General features: G+C 30.5%; 4 protein-coding genes across 5 annotated transcripts; 3 read left to right on the top strand and 1 right to left on the bottom strand.

The window, feature by feature from the left end:
• The first annotated feature begins 1,937 nt into the window (after positions 1-1,937).
• LOC125418126 (large ribosomal subunit protein uL24z) lies at positions 1,938-2,633 on the top strand. The gene has a single exon (XM_048479352.2). It carries the CDS (start codon positions 2,026-2,028, stop codon positions 2,464-2,466), a length of 441 nt encoding a protein of 146 aa, XP_048335309.1. The 5' UTR covers positions 1,938-2,025; the 3' UTR covers positions 2,467-2,633.
• Positions 2,634-4,261: 1,628 nt separating this feature from the next.
• Positions 4,262-6,917, bottom strand: LOC125419897 (mitochondrial outer membrane protein porin 2). 2 transcript variants are annotated; one of them, XR_009639663.1, is made up of 7 exons: positions 6,734-6,917; positions 6,551-6,618; positions 5,485-5,595; positions 5,300-5,386; positions 4,996-5,204; positions 4,409-4,882; positions 4,262-4,373 (listed from the first exon to the last, which is right to left on the bottom strand). XR_009639663.1 is itself a non-coding variant. In XM_016034879.4 (6 exons), the coding sequence occupies exons 1-6, from the start codon at positions 6,780-6,782 to the stop codon at positions 4,576-4,578; spliced, it is 831 nt and encodes a 276-aa protein (XP_015890365.2). In that variant the 5' UTR covers positions 6,783-6,917; the 3' UTR covers positions 4,262-4,575. The 2 variants fall into 2 exon arrangements, 1 of the variants encoding a protein (XP_015890365.2); XM_016034879.4 differs by having other exon boundaries at positions 4,262-4,882.
• A 5,070-nt stretch (positions 6,918-11,987) lies between these two features.
• LOC107424939 (calcium-transporting ATPase 2, plasma membrane-type) lies at positions 11,988-15,018 on the top strand. Its single transcript, XM_016034839.3, has 3 exons — positions 11,988-12,263; positions 13,680-13,734; positions 13,816-15,018. The coding sequence occupies exons 1-3, from the start codon at positions 12,087-12,089 to the stop codon at positions 14,784-14,786; spliced, it is 1,203 nt and encodes a 400-aa protein (XP_015890325.3). The 5' UTR covers positions 11,988-12,086; the 3' UTR covers positions 14,787-15,018.
• A 3,065-nt stretch (positions 15,019-18,083) lies between these two features.
• Positions 18,084-20,546, top strand: LOC125419893 (calcium-transporting ATPase 2, plasma membrane-type). Its single transcript, XM_048466403.2, has 3 exons — positions 18,084-18,545; positions 19,129-19,183; positions 19,264-20,546. The coding sequence occupies exons 1-3, from the start codon at positions 18,363-18,365 to the stop codon at positions 20,229-20,231; spliced, it is 1,206 nt and encodes a 401-aa protein (XP_048322360.1). The 5' UTR covers positions 18,084-18,362; the 3' UTR covers positions 20,232-20,546.
• The last annotated feature ends 1,558 nt before the right edge of the window (positions 20,547-22,104 follow it).

Below are 22,104 nucleotides of genomic sequence, written 5' to 3'. Positions count from 1 at the left end.
AATAATACATTTTTTCCAACATATTTTGATCTACATAGTAAATTCAATAAATTTTAAATTTTTAAAAATAACAATGTTACAAATGTCAATTTATTTATCAAATAATCTTATAAATATGACAAGTTATTATTTTTTATTGAAATAAATTAATATAATTTAAATATTTATAAGTGAACTAGGAACTAGTAAAAGTGTAAAGTGAAACATAATCAAAGCCAATATTATAATAACAATTTAGTTTGTGATATCACTTATTAAACAAATTGACAAACAACTTTATACCTATAACATCATTGTTAAAAAACCATTTGGAGTTTAATTTAAACAATATTGATTACCTTCTATGTTTCAAAGGCAAAATATCAATTGAATGATTAAGTGTATGTAAGTCCTGAGGTAAAAATACAAACTTTTCCAAATACTGACTAAAATAGGACATGGAACTATAAAATCAAAAGTATTTTGATTAAAATTTTATAATTATTGAATGTTAATAACTTGAACAATATCAGTTTATATGAAAATTTTAAATAAATTAATTTTAATATGTTTAGTTAATCATATTTCTTGTACATACGAATTAGTCTTATTTGAATTCCTTACAAAACTTGATTAGCATTTTTAAAGTAGTGTCTTATTGAAAGCACTCGAACTTCTAATATTTCCTTCTTCACAGTTTGTCTGGAAAATGCAAACTACGATGAAGTATCAAAATTTTTATTTTTTATAATAAGAACATCATTATAATTGACAGTCACATTGGAAAAAAAAATTATATAATAGTATAAAAGCAGATTTACGCAAGCCCAATATCCTCACTTCAACCAGCGTCAGTTGGTTAGATGGCTCGGCATCTAGCATCTATTCTTCTTAAGTAAAATCTTAGGTTTGAATGTTGTGAATTGGGAAAATTAATGCTGGAAGAGATTTACACTTATGTGGTCCAATCCAGATTAATTGGGACCCACCGAAAAGATAAAGTCTTATGGCTTAGTAACTTTGGAAAAGAAAGAGTTTATCAGATACTGAGGATCTAAGCCAAAAAAAAAAAATATATATATATATATATATATTATATCTTCACTTTCAAACCAAATAAATAATAATAATAAAAAAATTAACGATACTGTACTATAGGCACCAAACGGGCTATCAATACATACACATACACAGCATCATTGTTATAAATAATACATTATTATTATTATTTAAGTGTGAGAAAAATAAATATAACCTACACATATATGAGTGAATAAAATATAAGCGTAACACAAAAAGAAATCAATAAAATAATGTTCTATAATTTTTCCATTTTATTTGGTAAATAATTTGATGGCCTAGTATTATTAGTAATATTGATAAGTAAAACGACTCGCCGTCTCAAGTGGCGGAGTTTCCACATCCCAGCCTGTGCTCGGGACCGAGTCTTCAGGGGGAAGGGGAGCTTGGGGCCCAGCCACACTAGCAAAAAATAAAAAAATAAACAAAATATTGATAAGTAAAATATATCTTATCAACCGGCGATTATAAGTTTATTTGTTTTTATTTGTCGTAGTGCTTAATTTTTCTTTTAAACAAAAGGAGAATAAAATGATTGCCTTTTTTTTTTTTTTTTCCAAGTAAAATGATTGCTCGAACGCACATTAAAGAGACAACTTCATAATTTCAATAACATCTAAGATATTTTTCTGTAAATTAAAAAAGAAAAAGAAAAAGAAAACAAATTTAACAACTTTTTTCTGTTGGTCAAATTTTTTTTTCTATTTTTTTTTCCGTTGACAATGTTAAAGATAAAGACTTTTAACGAAAAAGCCCAAAGTAAAATTGGGCCAACTAAAATTGGGCCAGACTTTTGTAGAAAATATAAAATCGGACCGCCACTCCCAAAAGCAAAAAAACCCTAATTTGCATCCAAGACTATATAAAACCCTAGCTGCTCCAAATCCTTACACCTTTTGCCGTCACACGGAAACCCTGCTCAGAGAGAGAGAGAGAGAGAGAGAGAGAGAGTTCTGCTAAGAGAAAATGAAGTATAATCCCCGAGTCTCCTCCTCCCGCCGGAAGAGCCGTAAGGCTCATTTTACCGCGCCGTCGAGCGTGCGCCGCGTTCTCATGAGCGCACCTCTCTCTGTGGACCTCCGATCCAAGTACAACGTCCGCTCCATGCCGGTCCGAAAGGACGATGAGGTGCAGGTCGTACGAGGAACCTACAAAGGCCGCGAGGGGAAGGTGGTGCAGGTCTACCGCAGAAAATGGGTCATCCACATCGAGCGCATAACTCGGGAGAAGGTGAATGGGTCGACCGTCAATGTGGGAATCAATCCATCCAAGGTCGTCATCACCAAGCTCAGGTTGGACAAGGACCGCAAGTCTCTGCTTGATCGCAAGGCCAAGGGTCGGGCCGCCGCAGACAAGGATAAGGGTACTAAGTTCACAGCCGAGGAAATCATGCAGAGCGTTGATTAAGTGTTTCTGTTTACCTTGCTTTTTGTTTTCAATACAAGTTTTTTAAAATGAGAAGTATTTTGTTTTAGTCTAATTTAGATGGTTTTGTTCGGAGACTTAATGGATATTATTATGTTTTTATTTAAAGTTTTTCGTACTTTTTTATGCTCCTTAGGGGCTGCCTTGGATCTCAATGTGTGATTTTGATTTATGAATTACTTTGGATGATTTTTATTCATAAGGTACCTAAAATGGTGCTTTAGGATAATCTGTTGCTGAGATTTTTATTTTTTTTATTTTGTTTATGGATTGCCTTTAAGTTTTTGTTCTGTACAATCTGTTTCCCCTGTATTGGCTAATGTTTTATGTTCAGATTTTAGAATTAGGGGTATGAGATGAGGGTTTCTTATTAGCAAAAAATAATCTCATTTTAAAACACATTTATTCTTTCTTCTACACCTTGAAACATCAAGTATCTGTTATCATTTTTATTAAAAAAAAAAAATCTCATAATAAAAGACTTCCATTGAATTTTTTTAAAAAAACCCTATTTAGAATCAAGTATCTGTATCATTGGTCTCATATATATCTCTTTTCTGCTTGATGTCTTTCATTTCCCCACCTTGCTAACCTTTCTCCATTCACTAGCTCACTCCATATATCACCAATTATCTGATTTTGTTCTACATTTGTTTTATATGCTCTATGTTTTTTGGTTGCTGGAGTTTCCCTGAGGCTATTCTTGTTTCTAATTGCTTGTTATGCATGTTCCATTTGAATGTGATATCTTTTGCCTAATTCATAGTTTCAATGATAATGGTTGTTATGAATCATAGAAAATCATAATTTACCGCTGTCGTGTGTAGTTCACACTCGAAACACTCTTGAAGAACGAGTTGATGTTCGTTAACAGGGAAAATTTAGCACGTTTGATATAATTATTAATTTGGTCCTCTTGCCTTATATTATTCTCTCTTTTGTTTGTTCCTGTATTCTTTGTTTTCTTTGTTCTTCTGCTTTGATCTTATTACGTGCTTAATCTACCAATTCGTCAAATTTTTTTTGGGAATTTACGAGAAAAGGGAGTTGTTGCATCTCAATGATGGTTCAATGGAGAGACTAGTGCTCGTAAATACATTCATTCTGTGTATGATTTTTCTGAAAATAAACTCTAATCTATATATTTACTTCATCTATATCCCAACTGAACCTCATCAACCGAAATTTAAATTCGTTGTGAATTGGTTTTGTAACAAGGGTCTTGCATTTCTTGCATCTTTCATCTTTGTTTATTTTATTTTATTTTATTTTTTTTGGTTGTTCCCCTTCCTCTACCATTTACGTTTGATATCATGAATTGTGAGTTGCCAGAGATTGTTTTGGATCTATGGATCTTATATGGAGGTCGGTATATAGAAAATGACTCCAATAGTATGTGAGATTTTATCCGTGCCAATGAGATGAATTCTTTGTGGATTCACACCGCACAACCACAAAAAAAAACCTAAAAAAAAAAATTAAGGGTTTAATAGGCGGGTATCGGCCATTAAGTCCTCATGAGAAAATAAGTTTTAATGGCTACTTTTAGAAGACGGGGTTCTAATCTATCATCTTATTCCAAAGAACGCCTAAAATTTTTTTTTTTAACCTTTTAGTCGTTTCTGAAACATCTTTCTGGAAAACAATGTATAAAGAACTGCATGAATGATTTTAAGTTATATTTGTTAGGGGACGCATGGAATACCACATATCAAATGCCAAACAGCTCATAAAAAATAAAAATAAAAAGTACCTCATGCCAAACAGAACATACATGTAAGAAAATGTGTCCCATTTGGGAAATTAATAAACTTTTCATCAACCAAAACGATAGGGGCTCCTCTACACAAGGAGAATAGAATGTGCAAGTGTCAAAATGCCTCCAAAACCTACATTACAAATCCAGAAAGAAAATAGAGAAAACAGAAGACCATGGTTGAAGCATCAATCAATCCATCCACAGTCATCAAAATCCTAACAAATATATCTGTGGAACTACTTATTAATGTGCTCTCTTCAAGAGCCACCCAAAAAAATTGAACAAGGTATTGAATCTCAACAACGCATCATTCAGCGGCAAAAAAAAACTATTTATGGCTTGAGAGCAATGGCCAATCCAAACTTGGGATTCTTTTCCAACGCTTTGGTGTCTATCTCACCTGAGATTGTCAGCAATGACTTTGATATGACCTCATGCTGGAGGAGGGCTCCCAGCTTCCCGTGATTATTCAGCTTCGCTTTCACAGAAGTGAGGTGATCAATAGCATATAACCCTCCCACAGTGAAGGTATTCTCATTTGTCGAAAACTTTCTGCTGATCTCTCCCACTGCTGCACTTTTCTTCAAGTGATCTAGATGGTGCAAATATGATGCTTTTATACTGTCTCCCTTGTCACCCCTGAGAAAGAGAGAGAGAGAGAGAATCAGAGACTTACAACAGCATTAAATTCCTTGTTTTCCGTATTAATAGCAGTTCAAACTACTGATAACTAGATTAGCAAAAGGGCTTACAGAATTATCGAAGAAGACCAATCGGGATTTGTTACACTAATGCCAGCAGTGTACTTTGTAAATTTACCAGAAGTAGCATCATAACCTGCTTCTGCACCAAAAGCAATGGTTGGGGTTCCAAGGGTGGCTGAAACCTCAACTGATTGAGATTGATTCAAAACTGCAGCAGTTGTCAAAGATGCATGGTCATGGAAGTACTGAACCTCAAGCTACAAAATAAAAGCAAACACAAGACATTTACATATGTTAAGGCTACATCAGCTTGTACAGAAATTTCTCAGCCCAATGATGTCAAACTTTGTACCTTGCCAGAATTATAGTCAGGCAGTTTGAATGAAGCAATGGCCTTTGTAGATGGAAGGATGTCAGTGAATGTGAGTGTTGCTAGGATCTACCATAATAAAGAAAATTACATATGCTTAGTAAGAGAAAAGAAGACAAAAAAGAATGGCTTGCTATAAATTTTTTTTAACTTAATAAGAAACACACATTTGATTCTGTGTCAACTTTGACATCGAAAACAGCATTCTTGTACTTGTATACTGCTCCAATGTCCCCAGTCGAAAGTCCTCCTTTCTTCACTGCCGTTGATGTCAAGGTCTAAAAGAGCAAAAACAGTAAAAATCCAAATATATATATATATATATTACATTATTTCTCTCCATTAAGGCACAAATTCATTTGGTAGTGTTGTTTGAAAAGCAAGCCTGGGGTAAAACCCAGAATTGAAATTTATCAGTCATAAACTAATTGCTAATTTGCAATTAATGAATAGCACCTAACTTCTAGGTTCAATCTAATAGAAGAAACTATTCAACTCTAGGTAAACAGACATACGTTAATCCAAAAGACTATGTCATTGTAGACAACAGCACTTGATGATTCATTACAGGTAACCAAGCAAAGTATAGAGTAGACACAAAATATACATAGTCGTATTAAAATTTAAATATGACCATTAATTAACCCACAAATCTCAGCATATAACAATTGCTTCGTATGAACATTAGAGTACCACTTCTCATTACAAAATAAAAAATAAAATAAAATAAAAATACACAGACAAATGCACACATTAATTCTTCCGGAGGCAGAAAATCAAATTAATAAAAAAAAAAAGAGAGAAAAAAAAAAGAGCACAATATTGAGATGAAAGGAAACCGAGCAACACCATGCGAGCGAACAAATATGATAACACTCAAAATCAAACAAACTAACCTCGGCACTGTCTTGCATTGATTTTCAGGAACATTTAAAAAGAAAAAAATTTTAAAAAGGAGCTACAAGATTTTTGCAATGACACTCACAACCACACACGGCGTCATAATTCGAACTAAGAAACTACCTAAACAATACGAACTAAACAACCGAAACCAAAGTCACAAGAAACCCCTAATCACGGATCTAAGCTTCAATTCCATTAACAGACAATACGATTCACATACATATGCAGAAGAGTGCGCGAACAAGAACGCATAATTTCAAATTTCAACTTAAAAGTAGGAAAAAAGAAAAAAAAAAGAAAAAAAAGTAAAAGAGCTGCCAGAGAGCGTACCACGCCAGCGTCGCTGTAGGTGGAGACGGAGAATTTCTGATCAGAGGAGTAGTCTTTCGTGAGAAGATCTGAAGGCAAAACAAGGACGAGTCGATTTCAGAACCACAAAACAAAAGCAACTGAATCAGTGTGATAGAGAGAAAGTGAAAAGGGACCTGATAGATCGTGTGGAAGCACGATTACCTTTGGCTTTCTTGCCGATGTCGGAGAAGAGACCCGGTCCTTTGCTCATCTTCGGAGCTTCACGACGAACACCGGCAATAGAATCAAACACAGAGAGAGAAAGGGAGAGAGATCTGTGCGAGCCTGCGAGGGAGGGAGTGGTGAGGAAAAAGGAGGGTTTATTCGTGGTGGCCAAGATTGTGGCACCTCTGTGCTCTCATCGACGGCTGTCAACCTACAGCCATTACACGGTGCTTGTCAACCGTTGATTCAATTAGTAAGGCAGCTTCTTATGTGGGCCCTCCTTAGTAGGACTTTGCGCTGGCTGGCTCTCATTTTTCCATGTGTGAATGGTTTTATATTTTTAAACTTTCTGTTATTATTTATCAATCTATGTTAATGACTTTATAAAATTACTATTGTTTGTCTACCAAGAAAATAAAAATAAGATATCTTTTTTTTTTTTTTTTTTTTTACTCTTGCTAATTTTTAACTACAATTTTGATTATTTACCAAAAAGAAAAAAGCAAAAATTTTGGTCTAAAAAGTCATATAAGGTTCCAAATGCATCAAACAAGATATATATAATTGGTCGAAAATATTAAAAACAAATTATGAGTAGACAAAAATACATTAAACATTAGGAAATAAATAAGGAATTAAAAACATGACAATATTTTTGGAAAAAAAATATGGCAAATTTATTCTGGTTAAATTGAACTTCAGTTTTTAAACAGAGTAATTTCCGATATCATTTACAATAGAAAGTGCAAATGATAAACTGATAAAAATATTATTTTTGCCTAAAAACAAATTACTGTCAATAGTTTATAAAAATATGAAATCATTTGCACTGAAGTTGATGAAACTAAACTAATAATATGTTAATCAAAATGTCAATTAATAATTCCACATAAAAAACTCTAGACCATGAGTCTATGACCAATTTTCAACAATCAAAGATACAAGAATAATTTTGCTTGCAAGCTCATCGTCTATACTTATTCATTAAAGACTTTGGTTTGGAATCTGCCATTTATCATAGATTTCAAATTAATCTAATATCACGATTTTAGATTGTGTTATTTTTTTTCAAATTTATAATCATTTTAAGATATTTAAAAAAAAATTATAATTATCATTAACTGACGTTTGAAATAAATAAATTACAAACAATTAAATAAAAAATATAAACTACAAATTAATTATGTTATTAAACGGCATCTAAACAGTGCTTTTATCATTCCAATATTATGTATAATTATGTAGAATAGAACTTTAACAAGAACTTTTACATTATAAATTAATAAGGTGTATCCAATATGACTTAACAAGAGAAAGAATATATTATATTAAGAGCCAAAATCATATTAAATGAATAAAACGATAATGTATTACTTCTCTTTTTTAGATTAGCAAGACACTTTTACTTTATGTATAACTTTTTTTCTCTTGTTTGAAGGGAAAAAAACAAAAAAAACCATTAATTTCCAATTTTCCAACAACTCCAATAGAAAATAAATTTTGAGAGTAGTATAACACATAAGATTCAGCCATGGAAAGTTCCCCACAAGTAAAAAAAGAAAGCCAAAAATATTTAGGTAGCTATAAATAATGTGGCAATTTCAGATAAAAAAAATGATTATAAAATATCTAATCATTGAAAATTATTATGTGTAAAAAAAGAAAAAAGCAATAAAAAAATGAATTATAAAAAAATGCAATGAAAATGTAACTTTTTTAGGGTTAATTACACTTTAAAATCCATTAAGTTTGAAGTTTTGCAATTTAAACATTTGATTTTAAAACCCACCATATTAAGCTTTATATTTTTTATTTGATACACATTGATTCAATTGGATTTAATCCTAACTCACCACCTTAGTTATTGCCTTCAATTTTTTTTTTTCTTATTAATATCAATGGACATAATTTATGCTATCGAGGTCACAATAGAGCTGATAAGTGCCATATTTTTTTATTTTTTTCTGTTTAAGTTCAAATTTATGATAAGACGATAATACCGATAATTATAAATAAAAAAAAATTAACGGACATAATTTATATAGATTCTAAAATGCACAATTTTATATATATCATATTAAAGCATTAACACCATATAATTTCTATTATAATATCATGTTGGATCAATTTATATCAAAACAAATAGTTTAGAAAAATAGATCAATGTACACCAAATCAATTGGTCGTCATCATCTACATTAATAAGTAGTTTAGAAAAATGCTATTTGACTATTTTTATTGGAACTCTCATGCCATGTGATAATTTAGTTGACTATTTAAAAGAGTTCGCATTTTCATGTTAGGTTTTTAGTTTAAAAATTTAAAACATAATTAAATACAACCAATTAGCAATTGTCCTATTAATAATGGATTCACTAAAGATGTGAGAAGCAGTGAAACTGAAAAGTTTAATATAGTATTTTTTTTTTTTTTATGGTTATATATATTTGCATTCCTTAAAATGAATGGAGGATGACATAGAACATCAGGAGTCAAACATGTTTTTAGAACGGAGTGGAGGATGTGAGTAGTTTAATAGAGAAAATCCAATTTTGCATGGCAAATCCCAGACATTCTTCATCGCCTATATAATCATATGAAGCATCAACATTGTTTGAGTAACAGAGCTTAATTAAAATATACAATACCGGGCAATTACTTCCTTGGCATCAAGACATTTACTAGTTCACTAGGCAAATAAATAATTAAGCCCACTTCCAAAGGAGATTTGCCCGCCACTTCATCTCAGAACAACGACTCCTCCGAGGTAATCATCCAACTCCCATGGCTATATATTATTTTAATTGCACTTTAAAAAATCAACTACGTTAATTGTCAATAATATATATATATATATATATATACCATTCAAAAGTTAAAAAAAAAAAATTCTACCATTCGTTCTTATATTAAAAATCTGATCTAAGGTTGACGGTGTATATATATATATATATATTATTTTGTTAATTTAATTTATAACTCTTAACTCTACTATTATTTCAAGCAAAAAAAAAAAAAAAATCCACTGTTGTTTATTAAATTTAATGCTAAACCAAATAAAATAATAATGTGGCTAATTAAATGTGATTTTATTTGTAGTTTTGTTCTAATAATAGTTCATTTAGTTTATTTCATTTTACAAATTCATATGTTACAGTGGATAAATTTTGTTTTGAATTTAATAATTAACAACTTCAATAAATATGTTAAGAAACACTTTTAAAACTAATAAATACGTTTTCTTTTTAATTTGTTGTTGAATTATAGATAAAATGAAAATTCGAATAGATTAAGAATTGAGACAAGTATACTACTTCATACAATATTCCCTAATCTACTTGCACTGCTTTTTTCCCCCTTTTTTTTTTTTTTTTTTCTTCCCCCTATTTTTTAACAAGAGAGAGAAAAAAAAAAAAAGAATAGAAAAGAAAAAACCTACATCACAAGGGAAATATTTCCTCTACCTTCTAAAGCAGTTAAATGAGATGCTTCTCTAAGAGCAGCGTCAAGAAAAAGATATCTAGGATCGTAATTGAAAGTTCTGGATCTTGCAGTCGAGCTCTTTTTGGTCTTTACACTCCAAGATCAATCTCCGTCTGGCCCCGTTTTTCACTGTGTACGCCCATTGTACGTGTCAACTTTCACTTTTAATGCACACCTACTTTTATTATTATTATTATTTTTAAATTTTTTATTTTCAAAATAGGAGAACTTCAAAGAAAACAAAAATAAAAAAAGGATAACTAATCCCGCAGCAATTTCAATTTACTTTTTTCCGCAGGATAACCTATAAAACTAGACCTGGCATGTCAAAATTTTTCATTCACGTTTGAACTTAATTATAACAATATTTTTGTAAAAAAAAAAAAAAAAAAAGAAGGAAAAACATACTTGATTTATAGTTTATACTTCATACTTTGACATAGTAAAATTTTACATAATCCGTTAATATGATACAAATTTACACGACTAATTTAGTATTTGGGTTTATCTAATATGGGTCTGATTGATAATAGGTTATCCCCTTAACATCCGTTATATTGATGAGGCATAACAGGTGAAATCCATAAATGATTCATCTCACACTTCAAAAGGGACATTTTAGTAATTATATTATAGGTGAAAAATATATCTAATTTTATGATTATAGTTGTAATGTTTTATACAATTTATGTTTCTAATTTCCTTTTTTTTTTTATAAAAAATATGCCCCAAATTTCCCTATCTTTGGTTTGTAATATAACATTATTATTTTATGTTTCTTTAAATATATTTTTATAGCTTAAAACAATAAGTATATATATATATATATATATTTTTTTTTGGTAATATATATATATATATATATATATATATTAATAGCTAATGTTATTTTTCTTTTTTTCTTTGTTTTTTAATAAAAATAATATTTTATAGAATATAATATAAAACATATACATTAAATGGGTCAAACATGTAATGCGTTGTGGTTAACGAATATCCATTTAAAAATCTTAATATGATTAAATGATTTTGTAACAATGATCCGTTAAATTAATGAATAAATTTAAATATAAATATTTAATAATCATGTTTAAATGAATAAAATTTAATACAAATAGGACGTGAATTCATTTTCACCTGATCCATTGCCCTATCTAAATAAAAAATAATAAACAGAATTATAATTACAAAATAAATATTATATTATTTAATAAAAATAAATTCTATGCATATATTTAATTTTTGATACCTGTTAAAAGCCCAGACGCTTATATTTGTTTTCTTTTTTTTTTTTTGGGGAAAAGATATTATTTTTCAAATTGAAAGTCCAATGAAAAACTAAAACAACATATTTAATACTTTTTCTTTAAAAAAAAAAAAAAAAGAACAAAACACAAACACATAGTACTCATATCCAAGCAGAATATACATATTTAAAAAAAATATATATATTGTAGACATTATATATACAACTTATTACAAATTCGTATCGTTCCTTAACAATTATTTTCAACTAATTAATTCATAGAATCAAAGTATCAAGAAATAAAATAAAGAAAAAAATAAAAAGTGTACTGTATTTTAATTTATGGTTGAACTATGTAAAAAATGAACAAAATAACTAAAATACCCTTCTCCTGACGGGTTAATGAATTTTTCGCCGGTCGACTTGTTAAACCCATTAACATGACAGGTGTTGATCCGTTATCAATCCAACTCGCTGCACACTCTTTACCAATATAAAAGGACGAGCTTGTGGTGCTTTTACAATACTTTGTTCTGGATCTTTATGTTTCTATACGATCTCTGCTTCTTCTGTTAGTGAAAAAAAATTAGGGGTTGGGTAAGAATTGGAATTTGAACTATAATGGAGAGCTATATGAATGAAGCTTTCCTGGCAGTGAAAGCGAAACACTCGTCGGAAGAGGTATTGCAGGCATGGAGGAATCTATGCGGTGTTATAAAGAACCGAAAGCGAAGGTTTCGATTCACTGCCAATCTTTCAAAACGATACGAGGCTGCTGCTTTGCGCCGTACTAATCAGGTTTCACCTCCATTTTCCTTCCCCTTTCTCTTCCAAGGAAAGCCATTTAATAATTCCAATGCGTTAAAGAACACTTTTACCTCACCCATTGACAGAATTTTAAGTTTGAAGTTTCTGCTTATTTTAATTTTAAATTTGGTTATTATTTTTTTCTTTTTAAATGTAGGGCGTGACCTGTTACTCTTCGTTCCCCTGTCTTGAAATTTGGTTATAAAAATAAGAGAGATTGAGACCCTTACACTTTAAAATAATTTTTTTTTTTTTAATTTATAAAATACAAAAGCAGAAGATAGCATATAAATTTTAGGTGTTTATATATATATATATATATATGTGTGTGTGTGTGTGTGTGTGTATTCAATCTTTCAAGTTTAAAAATTAATTACATTAAGCAAATGATAATTAATAATATTATCGATCTAAAATGTGTGTATTAAATTGACAGCAAATTGAAAGAGAAGTGTTTATTTCTGTAAAAAAGTGTGTTATGTCTGTTTTAACTGATACGTGATAACATGTATGTCCATAAAGTATACCTGAATAATTTCTATCAGATATTATTTTTTATTAATTTGTTAACAATTTAAATAGCTACTATGGCTGACAAAATTAAATTAGATATTACATTTAATATTGGCATGTGCGATATGAGTAGGTGCACTGCAAGATGTTTGAACTTTGAATAGGAATACCACTGATATAACAGTACAAAGTACAGGGCATGTATGATCTGGCAAGTGGCGACTGTTTATTAGATTTTTGTGCTTAACTCAACCGATAGTGATAAGCAATTAGAGCCAGATTTTCGTAGTTGGTTTTTACGCTGTACCAGAAGAAGTTAAAAGCTGCAGGTTTTAAGATTTGTGCTTATGAGTTGGGATCCATTGTCAAAGGGCATGTACAAAGAAGCTCCAATTTCATGGTGGTGTCTTGAAAATTTCTTATCACGACGGTCTTCTAGTTCTATTACATAGTAATGGAGTTGTCTGATAAATAAAATAAAGTCTTCAATCCAGTATCATTCCTTTTTTTTTACCTAACAAGTAAATTAAACCTGCCCGCGCAGCGATTTTTTGTTCCTCTTCATTATTTTTTTTTCCCTTTTTAAGAAATTTTCCCATTTATTAAGCTCAAATAATGTGTTAGTTATAATATTATATGGATCTATTATTTCTATTTTATATCATTGCAAGTAGGGAACTAACTAACTTATAGAGTATGCGCTTCAACTGAGCTTAAACAAACTAATTTTTAGCTTGTATAAATAATTGAACTAGGACTAGCTAAGTGAATCGGCAGAATACTGATGATTGGTGATTATCATTTAATTTTGGCTGTATAATAGTTGCACCTTAATTTCCTATGCTAATTTTTTGTCTTGAATATTAATTTTCCCTTTGGTTTTAATCATCATAGGAGAAGTTACGGAGTGCTGTTTTGGTTTCAAGAGCTGCATCTCAATCTATTCAATGTACGATTAGCTTCTTTGGCATTAAGATAAACTGTATTATATATGTAACCTCTTTCCAGTGACTCATTCTGATGTGTGCAGGTGCGCAGCCAAGTGAGTACACTGTACCTGAGGAAGTTAAAGCTGCAGGCTTTCAGATTTGTGCTGATGAATTGGGATCCATTGTCAAAGAGCATGATACAAAGAAGCTCCAATTTCATGGCGGGGTGGCTGGAGTTGCGAAAAAGCTTTCCACGTCAATTGAAAACGGGCTTGCTGATAATCATGATTCAATAAAGCGCAGACAAGAGATTTACGGGATCAATGAATTTTCAGAGGATGAACCTAAAGGTTTTGGGGTATTTGTTTGGAATGCCCTTCAAGACATTACTTTTATGATCCTCGGACTGTTTGCTTTTCTGTCTTTGATAATTGACATAGCAGTGCATGGATGGCCAGATGGGGCAGATGATGGCTTCAGGGCCCTTGCTTGCATCTTGTTGGTTGTCTTTAGCAGAGCATTAAGTGGATATCGCCAATCATCAAGTTCCAAGCAGACAAAGGAGATTCCTATTCTGGTTACAAGAAGTGGATACAAGTGGAAACTTCCAGTATACGACTTAGTTCCAGGTGATATTGTACATCTGTCTATTGGAGACCAAGTTCCTGCCGATGGACTATTTATTTCTGAATCCTCTATGCTAATTGATGAATCCAGTTTAACTGGTAAGAGTAAGGTTGTGGTGAATTCCCAAAATCCTTTCCTTCTTTCTGGAACTTGTCTTTGTGGGACACCAGTCAAAGACGAATCATGCGGCAAAATGATGGTCACCGCAGTTGGAATGAGAACCCGATTGGGTAACAAACTGATAGGATGTGGAGCTAAAGAAGCTCCCTGGCAGTTGAAGTTAATTAGAATAGCAACCATTATTGGGAATAAACGTCTTTTCTTTTTCTCTGTGACTTGGGCAATTTTAGTGACGATATTGTTTGGTCATAAACTGCAGTCTGAAGTTGACGTATTGGAATTGTTGGAACTCTTTGCTGTTGCAGTTGTGAAACAAGGCATTTGACAACATATGAAGACAAAGAGGTTAGCATGTTTGTTGCAGAGGTACCTTCTGTCGTGTACGTAGGCTACGTAGGAAAAGAAGGTAGAAAAATAGAAAGTTGATTTTATTATTTTCGTATTGATACTTCTCGGCTTGTAACACTATTGTATTGTTTAAGAAGGTTGTATTCAATCTTGATTTTGAAGTATATTTATAGATTTTTGTGGAATTAAAAAGGTTAATGTATTTGATATAGACTTTCAAAAACTCTATAAAAATTAAAAATTAAGGATATTCAATATAAATTTTAATGACATTTAAAATGTCTATTTCAAAATCATTGTATATTCAATCAAAAGCTTTTATATTCAATCAAAAGCTTTTAAAAATCAGTAAAAGTCAGGATATTCAAATTGTCAATGATTTTTATTCACTTTTAAAGGGTTAGACTTTTTAGACTTTTGATTAAAAAATGGAAATATTTATTTTACAAATTCTTTCCTACTCACCTCCAAAATATTTGTAGATTTTTCAAAACATTTAACATTTCACGCATTTTGCCTTCCTTCCAACTTTAAAAACTTATAAAGACTTGAGAATGCGCCCAAGTTTTCTTCCTCATTTTCATACTGGTATAAATAAATACGAAAATATTAATAAATAATTAATAATACTTTGTTTCATTTACTTTATCAAATAAATATGTACACTTCACACTTACATCATTTTTATTCATTAATTTTCTTCATGCTGTTTTTATTTTATTTTACTTTATCTTTCTAAAGTTCTAATTCGGCTTTATCTAAAAAATGTTCGAATTTATAGTCTGTGGTAATTCTTTGTGTCCTATTTTTTTTTTCTTTATTATATGTTCTTAAACAAACAAGCATTGTTGTTTTTTTATTTTTTTTATTTTAAGGAAATAATTGACTATTGTATATACATACAAACCGTAGTATAATGAATTTGTGATTTGGGCAAATGGCCAGCTACTTGTACTAATTATTATTATTTTTTTATACTTATGCTTAGCATGTACAAAAAGTAAAATGAATTTTTATCTCTATGAACTTTCACTGATATTTTTATAACTAATTTTTCATTTTTAAGATAATTTATAATTTCTTTCTACCTTTTAAGAATAATATTTTTATAATAACAAGAAAATATAATTTTGTTATTGTAAATTTTATATTATATTTAGAAGTCAATCAAAATTTATAAATATCTATTACAACACCTTAACATGAAATTTATAAAAGTCAGTAAGAGTTTAAAATGAAATTTATAAAAGTCAGTAAGAGTTTTCTATAATTTTATAAAATTGCAAAATTTAATCACTTAAAAAAGCTAATAAAAGTTATTTAAAAACTAGATTGAATATGCCTTTTAAATTTGTTAAATAGATTTGGGATTCTTTGTAATACAACTTGGATAAAATGATGTAAAAATCTAGTTATAAAATTTTATACCATTTATAGTATTAGATTTTAAATTGCATCCATTTGTATTCTATTTTTTCTTTAAATTTTTATGACCCATTTATATTTTAGTTAGTTGCAACTTTAACACTTCAATCGATTAAAGCGGATTATTATTATTATTACTATTATTTTAATTTTTGAACAATTCATCTAATTACAACCTATTTAAAATTTTTCTTTTTTATGATTCAAATTCGTATTTTTATAGGTATAAATAAAAATATTCAACCATTAAAGTTATCTGTTTCATTTGAATATTATTATTTATTGATCAAAAAGAGAACTGGAATTATTATATTTCAAGTAACATATCCATATTATACTGGTAACAAAAACCAACTAAGTTACTAAATCGCACCTAATTTTCATTTTCTTTCAATTATTTTTTTACTATATTGTTATATCGAATCAATAAATTTATGGACTTTTATATTATTATTGTATTACTTTAATTTACCAGTTTAACAAAAAGCCCTAAAACATTCCATTAGCAATGACTAATGCGGCAATTTCTAATAAAAGTTTTGATTAAAAATGTTCTGATCATTGAATTTATTATATACAAAATAATAAAAAGCAAAAGAAAATGGATTATTAAAAATAAAAAGCAACGAAAAATGTAAATTCTTTTATTGGTATAAGCATCCCATAATATAAAACAATCATATGTAGCATAAACTTAGCTCCATTCTGATTGTTTGTCATTGACAACTTGACATCGTTGCTTGCATTTTCAGAAATCATAATTGACTCAAATGCTGAGTATAGTAAGCTAACTGAAGATTAAAATTAAGTGCTACATGGTCAAAGAAGATCTAGTAAAATTTTAGATATAAATAAGCCTCTCATATATTTGTTATATATATCATTTGGAGTAGATATTGTCTATGATAATAAAATGTTTAAAAGATGTTATTTGTCACAATTGGAATTCACATGCCATGTGATAGTTAAATTGGATGTTTAAAAAAATTTATTTTTTTATATTAGACTTTTAGTTTAAAAAATTAAAACATACATATATATAATTAAATGTAACAAATTAACAATTTTTATGTCACAAATTCATAAATGGTTACCACCAGCAATGATAAAATAGTAAAACTCAAAAGTTTAATATATATATATATATATATATTTTGTTTTTTAATGGTTATATTTGATTTCCATAAAATGAATAAGAGGACTCATTTCAAAATAATAATAATAATAATAAAAAAATATCCTATAGAGAATATCCTATTTTGCATGGCTAATTCCAGAGCTTTTTCATCGCCTATATAATCATATGAACCATCAACATTGTGTGATTAACAAAGCTTAATAAACATGAGACAGGGCAATTATTTCTTTGGCATTTGACAGTTGGCAAGGCAAATAAGAATAATTAAGCTCACTGCCAAGGGAGATTTGCCCGCCAATTCATCTCTACAACTGACTCCTCTCAGGAACTCCAATCATTCTTCATTATTTTAAAAATCAATTATACCTATGGTTACATATACTTATTATTATTATTATTTTAATTCAATGAATAACTATTAACTCCAATATTGTTTATTAAATTAATTTAATGCGGAACCAAATAAAAAAATGAAATAAATTGTGATTTTAGTTGTGCTTTGTTCTAATAATTGTTCATTTAATTTAGCTCATTCTACAAATTCATATATTACACTGGATTCAATTTTATTGTAAATGTAATAAGTATTAATTAATAATTTCAAATGCATCTGCTTGCTCAGTAACAAAATAAAATGTGACTGGGAGGTACATACGAAAAAAAAACAAAAAATAAAAATAAAAAAATAAAAAAATTACGTAATGGGCCGAGCACAAAATTCACAACCTTCATTCTTTCCATGGGCAAAGCTTGCCTGTACCTTTACTAGTCACACTCGTGTTCATACTTGTGAGAGTGGTGAGTTGGAGATTCTTCGTCCCCTACCCTTCGATTAAAAATTGTTGTGGTAATCCAAAAATAAATAAAATAAATAATTACAGAAGAAACGGATTCTCTAAAACCCCCTTTCCTCCCCCATAAAAAGTCATCGATTGGAGACAAAGATAATCCATTGGCGATCCTGTAACTTTCAGCAAACAAAAGTGGAAGATGGAGAGCTATTTGAGTGAGAATTTTGGGGGAGAAATGAAGGAAGAGTACTCGCCGTCGTCGGAGGCGCTTCAGAGATGGAGGAAGGCATGTAGCATTGTGAAGAACCCTAGGAGAAGGTTTCGCTTCACCTCCAATCTTTGCCAGCGCGACGAACAAGCTGCTATCCGCCGCTCCAGTCAGGTTTTTTTTTATTTAACTCTCTTTCCAAATGGCTTCTTGCCAATTAATGTTGATTAATTAAGTCGGGAATCGGAGTTTATCGCTATGGGTTTTTCGGTGTTACTTGTTGTACGATCTCCTAGCTCTATAGCGTAGTAATCGAGTTGATTAGTTTGTCATTTCTTTTATCTAACATGTAAACCCTTTTTTGTTAAACTCAAATAATGTGTTAGATCTATATCATAGTAATCGATTCTGTAATTCTGTAACCCAATTTTTTTATTTTATTTTTTTTTCTCTTTTTAAGAAGTTTTCACAATTATTAAGCTCAAATAATGTGTTAGATATAATCATATATGGGTTCCTAGTATTTCTATTTTGTATCACTGCTAGTAAGGAACTAACAGAGCATGCGCTTAAACAGATTTTAAACAAACTAATTTTCAGCTATACAAAATGCTACTTGTACTGGCAAGTGAATCAGTAGAATACTAATGATTGGCAATGATTTTTTTTATTTTGGCTGTGTAATTATTGTACCTGAATTTCATATGCTGATCTTTTGTCTAGAGTACTGATTTTCTTTTTGTTTGGAACATTATAGGAGAAGTTACGGATTGCTGTTTTGGTTTCAAAAGCTGCATTGCAATTTCTTCAAGGTACGATTAGCTTCTTTGGCATTAAGATAAACTGTATTTTATATGTAACTTCTTTCCAGTGACTCATTCGATGTGTGCAGGTGCGCAGCCAAGTGAGTACACTGTACCTGGGGAAGTTGAAGCTGCAGGCTTTCAGATTTGTGCTGATGAATTGGCATCCATTGTCAAAAAGCATGATACAAAGAAGCTCCAATTTCATGGTGGGGTGGCTGGAATTGCGAAAAAGCTTTCCACATCAATTGAAAATGGGCTTGCTGATGATCATGATTTAGGGAAGCACAGACAAGAGATTTATGGTATCAATAAATTTTCAGGTAATGAACCTCAGGGTGTAGGGGTGTTTGTTCGGAAAGCCCTTCAAGACATGACTTTTAGGATCCTGGGATTGTGTGCTTTTGTGTCTTTGCTAGTTGGCATAGCAACGGAAGGATGGCCAAGGGGGGCGGATGATGGCCTCAGAGCTGTTGCATGCATCTTGTTGGTTGTCTTTGGCAGAGCGATAAAAGGTTATGGCCAATCATTAAGGTCCAAGCAGACAAAGAATATTGATACTATGGTTACAAGAAATGGATACGAGAAGAAAATTTCAGGATGTGACTTGGTTCCGGGCGATATTGTGCATCTATCTATTGGAGACCTAGTTCCTGCAGATGGACTATTTGTTTCTGGGTTCTCTATGCTAATCGATGAATCCAGTTTAACTGGTAAGAGTGAGCTGGTTATGGTAAATCCCCAAAAACCTTTCCTTCTTTCTGGAACTGTTCTTCATGGAGCAAAACTCCAATATGGATTATGCAACAAGATGATGGTTACTGCAGTTGGAATGAGGACCCAATTGGGTAATAAACTAACGGAAGGTGGAGCTGATGAAGTTCCCTGGCAGTTGAAGTTGATTGAAGTGGCAAACATTATTGGGAAAAAACGTCTTTTCTGTGCCTCTGTGACTTGTGCGGTTTTGTTGACAGGATTGTTTGGTCATAGACTGCGGTCTGAAGATGCGTTTGAAGTGTCGGAACTCTTTGCTCTTGCAGTTATGACTTATATCTGAATGAAATGCAGTTTTCTAACAAGATATGGGAAAAAATGTAGCTAACCTGTTTGTTGCAGCGTGTGGTAGGAGAGATACCTTTACTCAGCCGTAGGCTAAGATAAAGTGTAGTAGAAAAAAGAGGAAAGAAAAATAGGTTATATTTTTCTTCTTGAAAGTTGAAAGTGGAAAGTTGATTGTATTTATATTGTAAGAAAAATCTCATTTTTTCTTGTTGAAAGTGGAAAGTTGATTATATTATTAGAAAATCTCCATTGTAACTCTGTTCTTTTATATATATATATATATATGTACGTACAGTGAAGTTTTTATCCAGGAATTCTGTATCATACTAATATCCAGGAGTTTAAAATTAACTGTTGGATTCTCCCTGACGGTCAAGATTAGAATTAGATTTTAGACATCACGTGACCTCTTATTTTCCTTTTCTCTCTCAATGCCTCAAACCTCTCAACTGTTTTCTCTTCTTCAAAAATTCGATGCCTTCGTCCCTCTACAGCCACTGATCCAGACCGGTACCTCATAAATGGAGACACCATTCTTAGTAGCAAAAAGTCCCCTTTTGCAGCATGACTATATATGATATAAAGGTTGGGTATTTTCCAAACATTTGAATCTAATTGAAGTTGCAAGAATGAAGAGAAAGTGGAGGAGGTGGTGGGTTGGAAGAGAAACAAGTGGTGGGTAAGGACGGCTCAGTCTCAACCTAGGCCCTTAGCTCTCCCGCTTATAATCTTTGCTGAAGTACTTTGCCTCTTTCTTTTCTTTGTTTCCATCTTCTACGCCCGTTGTCCCTTTTACATGCTTTCACTCTATTTTTCCTTTTCCTTTCTCTTCTTCTGTCAAATGTTCACAAATCTATCACCTTCCATATTACTATTGACCAAAAGTACAGTATAGTTAAAACTCTATAATCCATTCTGATAAGAACCGATTAAGATTATCGGATTGTGTTTTTGCCCCTATGGTTGGATATGTATCCTGAATACGTAAATGTTCCAAAAAAAAAAAAAAAAACTTTCACATTAATTATATAAAGTATATTTAATCATCACTCTTTAGAATTGTTATTTTAGATATAAAATCATATGATGAGAAGTAGACATATATGAAACTTTTTGTTTAGGATTATTGCAAGCCAATGAAGTTTAATTGACGATGGCATCATTTTGGAGGAAGATGAAACAGTGGAGAGATCTAAAGTGAGTGAAAGAGAATAGAATGAGATCACGTGAATTTTTTAAGAACTTAATTATAACCTTTTTTTTTTTTTTTAAACTAATCTAAATATAATCTTGATCATGAGATTCAACATCAATATTGAAATTTTAAATTTTATTCAAATTTAGAATTCCTAGATAGCAACCTCAGTATATTTATGTATATATATATATATTTGAAAAAACACTATTGTTTAAAATTGGGTTTCGTTAAATTGAGAAGGGATTCTATATAATCTTGGATAAATTGATGATACATCCTAGTAGTTATAAATTTTGTTCATATGCATATAAAATTAGATTTTAAATAACATTCATTTTATATAATAGTTCTTTTTGTATAACCCGTTTATAATTTAGTTTAGTAGCTAAAAAAAAGTTTATTTTAGTTGCACCATTAACATTCCAATCAATTAAATTGTGAAAAATGTTAACCAATTGAAATTTATTATTTAAATTTTAAAAATTAAAAAAATGGAGTTACTATATTTAAAAAAAATAAAGTGCAAACTTTTGTGGATTTATATGATTGTTAGATTTTTTTTTTTTTTCTACATGTTATATTAGTTTTCGTTTTATTTGAAATCCAAATTTTATATGACCAAATTAGGATGTTCGCTTCAATTCATCCAAGATCATAGAGAATCCCGAAC

Source organism: Ziziphus jujuba, chromosome 7 (assembly GCF_031755915.1).
Source record: "Ziziphus jujuba cultivar Dongzao chromosome 7, ASM3175591v1".
NCBI classification, from domain to species: Eukaryota; Viridiplantae; Streptophyta; class Magnoliopsida; order Rosales; family Rhamnaceae; genus Ziziphus; species Ziziphus jujuba.
Note: the sequence above shows the minus strand (reverse complement) of the source record. Positions and strands in the feature narration are given on the sequence as shown.

Bases quoted from the DNA above. Each gene is read 5' to 3' on its own strand.
- LOC125418126 (XM_048479352.2), top strand. From the start codon at position 2,026: ATGAAGTATAATCCCCGAGTCTCCTCCTCCCGCCGGAAGAGCCGTAAG.
- LOC125419897 (XM_016034879.4), bottom strand. From the start codon at position 6,782: ATGAGCAAAGGACCGGGTCTCTTCTCCGACATCGGCAAGAAAGCCAAA. The intron at 5,387-5,484 runs GTGTGTTTCTTA...TTATTATGGTAG, and splicing joins AAGTTGACACAGAATCAAAT to ATCCTAGCAACACTCACATT. The intron at 4,883-4,995 runs GTAAGCCCTTTT...TCTCTTTCTCAG, and splicing joins TGGTCTTCTTCGATAATTCT to GGGTGACAAGGGAGACAGTA.
- LOC107424939 (XM_016034839.3), top strand. From the start codon at position 12,087: ATGGAGAGCTATATGAATGAAGCTTTCCTGGCAGTGAAAGCGAAACAC. The intron at 12,264-13,679 runs GTTTCACCTCCA...TAATCATCATAG, and splicing joins CTTTGCGCCGTACTAATCAG to GAGAAGTTACGGAGTGCTGT. The intron at 13,735-13,815 runs GTACGATTAGCT...TGATGTGTGCAG, and splicing joins TGCATCTCAATCTATTCAAT to GTGCGCAGCCAAGTGAGTAC.
- LOC125419893 (XM_048466403.2), top strand. From the start codon at position 18,363: ATGGAGAGCTATTTGAGTGAGAATTTTGGGGGAGAAATGAAGGAAGAG. The intron at 18,546-19,128 runs GTTTTTTTTTAT...GGAACATTATAG, and splicing joins CTATCCGCCGCTCCAGTCAG to GAGAAGTTACGGATTGCTGT. The intron at 19,184-19,263 runs GTACGATTAGCT...CGATGTGTGCAG, and splicing joins TGCATTGCAATTTCTTCAAG to GTGCGCAGCCAAGTGAGTAC.